This window comes from Sus scrofa, chromosome 1 (genome assembly GCF_000003025.6).
Source record: "Sus scrofa isolate TJ Tabasco breed Duroc chromosome 1, Sscrofa11.1, whole genome shotgun sequence".
Classification (NCBI taxonomy): domain Eukaryota; kingdom Metazoa; phylum Chordata; class Mammalia; order Artiodactyla; family Suidae; genus Sus; species Sus scrofa.
The window spans coordinates 31,673,379-31,677,960 of NC_010443.5; the positions used below are offsets into that span (position 1 = coordinate 31,673,379).

At 51.0% G+C, this 4,582-nt stretch overlaps 1 protein-coding gene across 1 annotated transcript; it reads left to right on the plus strand.

Annotated features, from left to right (window-relative positions):
- Positions 1,020-4,319, plus strand: CTGF (connective tissue growth factor). The gene is made up of 5 exons (NM_213833.2): positions 1,020-1,301; positions 1,427-1,649; positions 1,949-2,200; positions 2,334-2,545; positions 2,940-4,319. The coding sequence occupies exons 1-5, from the start codon at positions 1,236-1,238 to the stop codon at positions 3,234-3,236; spliced, it is 1,050 nt and encodes a 349-aa protein (NP_998998.2). The 5' UTR covers positions 1,020-1,235; the 3' UTR covers positions 3,237-4,319.

The following is a 4,582-nucleotide window of genomic DNA, read 5'->3' on the forward strand; positions in this document are numbered from 1 at the left end:
TCACTTATTTTTCAAAGACCCCCAACTGTGTTTAACACCTCTCCCAAAGAAACCCCAAGCTTCTTGCTGGTCCCCTCCTGTAGAGTTGCCTTGTCTTCCCACCCCATTTTTCATCCCAACATCCAGCACTTCTACCTACTCAACACATAATCATTTGCTCTGACATAACATCAGATGGAATTTTCTGGAAATGTTGAAGCCCACCCATCCCTTTTTCTTCTTGATACCCACAACAATAATACTGTTGTAAGTATTAAGAGAGAACAAAGCAAGAGTGGTAGAAAACTCCCCCAGAAAACTGCATCCATACTTAGACTCCTGGCTGTATTCTCTTTCCTGTCTGTCTGGCCACTGGCCATGGGCATCCAAAGTGTTATTTCAAGTGACAAATGATCAAATTCCTCCATTTCCAATATGAAATTCGGGGATTTGCAGGTATGCTTCTGCTTCTTGAGGCTCTCAAGCAGTTAAAAGCAACCAACTCCTCTTCTGCTCTCTGCAAAATTTCAAAGGCACACAGCCTCTGAAACTAAAATCATTACAAAAACAATAAAAAGGAAATCCTTTCGAATTTTTTAGGAATCCCTGCTGTTAGCCTCTTCTGCTACCTACCTCCTAACCTCCTACAAAGGATTTATGTCAGTGGGTAGAACAGGCACAGCTATTAGAAACAGAAGTAGTGGAATAAAAATAATAATAAGCATGGCTGATGTGTTTTTAAATGATATAAATCAGGAGTGGTGCGAAGAAGGAAGGGAGGAAAATCCTATTTGGTGCTGGAAATACTGAGCTTTTTTTTTTTTTTTTTTTTTTTGGTTAGCTGTAGTGTGCCAGCTTTTTCAGACGGGAGGAATGCTGAGTGTCAAGGGGTCAGGATCAATCCGGTGTGAGTTGATGAGGCAGGAAGGTGGGGAGGAATGCGAGGAATGTCCCTGTTTGTGTAGGACTCCATTCAGCTCATTGGCGAGCCGGGGCCGCCCGGAGCGTATAAAAGCCTCGGGCCGCCCGCCTCAGCCTCACACAACAACTCTTCCCCACTGAGAGGAGGCAGTCAGCCCGACTCCCACCGCCGACGACCCACCGCCTTCAGTCCGACGGCAGCCGCCCCGGCCGACAGCTCCCGAGACAGCCGCCCGGCGCGTTCCAGGCTCCCGCCTCCGGCCCGAACCCGCGCCGCCCGCTCGGCCCGCCACGCCACCCCAGCCCCGCCGCCAGCCGCCCGCAGCGCCCCGACCATGTCCGCCACCGGCCTGAGCCCGGTCCGCTGCGCCTTCGTGCTCCTGCTCGCCCTCTGCAGCCGGGTAAGCGCCGGAGACCCCCGCGGCGCCCGGCGCCGGGGGGAGGGATGCACCGGGCCGGGGGCGGGGAGGGGACCCCGCGGCGCCGAGGGGCGTGCGTCCGGCTGACCCGCCGCCTCCCTCCGCAGCCCGCCTCTGGCCAGGACTGCAGCGGCCAGTGCCAGTGCGCGGCCGGGAAGGCGCCGCGCTGCCCCGCCGGCGTCAGCCTCGTGCTGGACGGCTGCGGCTGCTGCCGAGTGTGCGCCAAGCAGCTGGGTGAGCTGTGCACCGAGCGCGACCCCTGCGACCCGCACAAGGGCCTCTTCTGCGACTTCGGCTCGCCGGCCAACCGCAAGATCGGAGTGTGCACAGGTAAGACCTGCAGCCCCGGTCCCCACCCCGTCTCCCCCAGACCCCTCGCCCCGCGCCGCCACCGCCGGAGCGCCCGGGCGGGGGCACCCGATGACGCGCCACCACCCCGAGTCACCCTCACGCTCACCTTCCCGCCAGATAATAAAGCTGCTCGAATTGAGTCCCTCCTTCTGGCTGTTAGCAGCCCGGCCCCGGAGCCCTGCTCCCAGCCCGCAACCCCGACGCGCGCTTCCTTGTGAGAGGCTCGGGAACCAATGCTTGACCCTGCATCCCCCCCATTTCCCCTTCCTGTCCTTCAGCCAAAGATGGTGCCCCCTGCGTCTTTGGAGGAACGGTGTACCGGAGCGGAGAGTCCTTCCAGAGCAGCTGCAAATACCAGTGCACTTGCCTGGACGGGGCCGTGGGCTGCGTGCCCCTGTGCAGCATGGACGTCCGCCTGCCCAGCCCCGACTGCCCCTTCCCACGGAGGGTCAAGCTGCCCGGGAAATGCTGCGAGGAGTGGGTGTGTGACGAGCCCAAGGACCACACCGTGGTCGGCCCTGCCCTGGCCGGTGAGCTGAGCCTTTCTCTAAGTCAGCCTTGTGATTCTCCCACAGGGGGGGCCGAGCCCTGACTTTGCCCAGGGCTGGGGAAAAGGTCGTATTCTGACGTCTCACCTCGCGTTTGTGTGCTCTGCTCTCACAGCTTACCGACTGGAAGACACGTTTGGCCCAGACCCAACTATGATGCGAGCCAACTGCCTGGTCCAGACCACAGAGTGGAGTGCCTGTTCCAAGACCTGTGGGATGGGCATCTCCACCCGGGTTACCAATGACAACGCTTTCTGCAGACTGGAGAAGCAGAGCCGCCTCTGCATGGTCAGGCCTTGTGAAGCTGACCTGGAAGAGAACATTAAGGTAGGTGTCCAGCTCCTGTTCATTCATTTTCGTGGAACAAGAGAGGACAGGACCAAGGTTTAGGTCTCTTACCGCCCTCCTTCTTAGAGGCCTGTTACCTCCAAAAATATCTAACCATTGAGCTGTTTTGCTGGAATAAGATGTTATGTAATAGGAACCACCAGTTTTCCACTAGGAAATCTTCCACAGTGTGAGTTCATTCAAGACATCCCCAAAGAGGCTATGTCTATTTTTGGAAAACTGGCAGAGGAGAGTCAAACTTCCCCTCCTCAAAATATAAACAGAAGTCAGACAGCTCAGAAGCCTGGAACACACAGAAGTTGAAGAAAGCCACACCCCTTGCAGTCATTAATTTTTTTTTTTCCCCTCCTCTCTTCTCCCTTGTCTTCCTCAGAAGGGCAAAAAGTGCATCCGTACCCCCAAGATCTCCAAGCCCGTCAAGTTTGAGCTTTCCGGCTGCACCAGTGTGAAGACATACCGGGCTAAGTTCTGCGGGGTATGCACAGACGGCCGCTGCTGCACCCCTCACAGAACCACCACCCTTCCTGTGGAGTTCAAGTGTCCCGACGGTGAGGTCATGAAGAAGAGCATGATGTTCATCAAGACTTGTGCCTGCCATTACAACTGCCCCGGGGACAATGACATCTTCGAGTCCCTGTACTACAGGAAGATGTATGGAGACATGGCCTAAAGCCAGAGAGAGTGAGACCCATGAACACTTGAGACTGTCACTTGAACTGATTCACATCTCATTTTTGCGTAAACATGATTTCAGTAGCACAGGTTATTTAAATCTGTTTTTCTAATGGGGGACAAAGGAAAATTCCCACCAACATTCAAAATCGTGTGCCATGTGACATTCAAAAAAAGAGTCTATCAAACCCAGACACTGGTTTGAAGAAAGTTCAGACTTGACCGTGGGACGGTATTAGTGCAGAGCACCGGGATTGTATGCTGTGTGGCTTTAGGAGCTCTGGGAAGGCACGAGTAGAGAGTCTTGTCATCTTACGGCAGGGATGTGCCTGCTATTGGGTGTCATTGAGAAGGAAAACTTGAGCATGCTCACTGAGCTGCCTTTAGCACCAATGACAGCTGAGATGTGCATTCTCCAGCTGTCAGGAGGCTGGGTCAAGTTCTTCTTTAAGTCAGAACAGAAGATTCAGCTCTGACATTCTGATTCGGTTGAGTGTTCAGGAATCAGAATCCTGTCTGTAAGACTGGACAGCTTGTGGCAAGCTGTTTTGCCTGTAACAAGCCAGATTTTTTTTTTTTTTATTGATATTGTAAATATTGTGTATATATATATATTTGTACAGTTATCTAAGTTAATTTAAAGTTGTTTGTGCCTTTTTGTTTCTGTTTTTAATGCTTTGGTATTTCAAATGTTAGCCTCCATTCTGAACACCATAGGTAGGATGTAAAGCTTGTCTGATCATTCAAAGCATGGAATAGACATTCGAATGGAAATTCTGCTCAGTTAAGAGCAGCAGTTCATCCATCAATACAGGTTGTTTGCTGAAGGTGAGGCAGCAGCAATGTCCTTGGCAGTCTGATTTGTAGGTAGGAAATGTGGTAGCCTCACTTTTAATGAAAAAAATGACTTTTATTAAAAAATGAGTGGCTCTATACAGCTGATTGGTTTTTCCACCTGGAAGCATTTGTTTCTACTTTGACTATGACTGTTTTTTGGACAGTTTATTTGTTGAGAGTGTGACCAAAAGTTACATGTTTGCACCTTTCTAGTTGAAAATAAAGTATATATTTTTTCTATAAAGGTCTTGGTTATTCATTTATTCTAAGTATTTCTGCATTTTCTTGAGTAAAGATGAGAAGCTTTTGTTTGTCTAGAACAATCCACTACCAATTTTCTAAATATCTTTTATCATCTACTCTAATCAATTGGTTAATGCTCCAATAGAACTTAAACACATTTCACACTGAATCAAGTGTCACAAATTTGCAGGCACACACATTATGCTGAGCACACAGACATTTTTTGTTATCTTCACAGTGCTTTATAAACACTTAAATTCAATT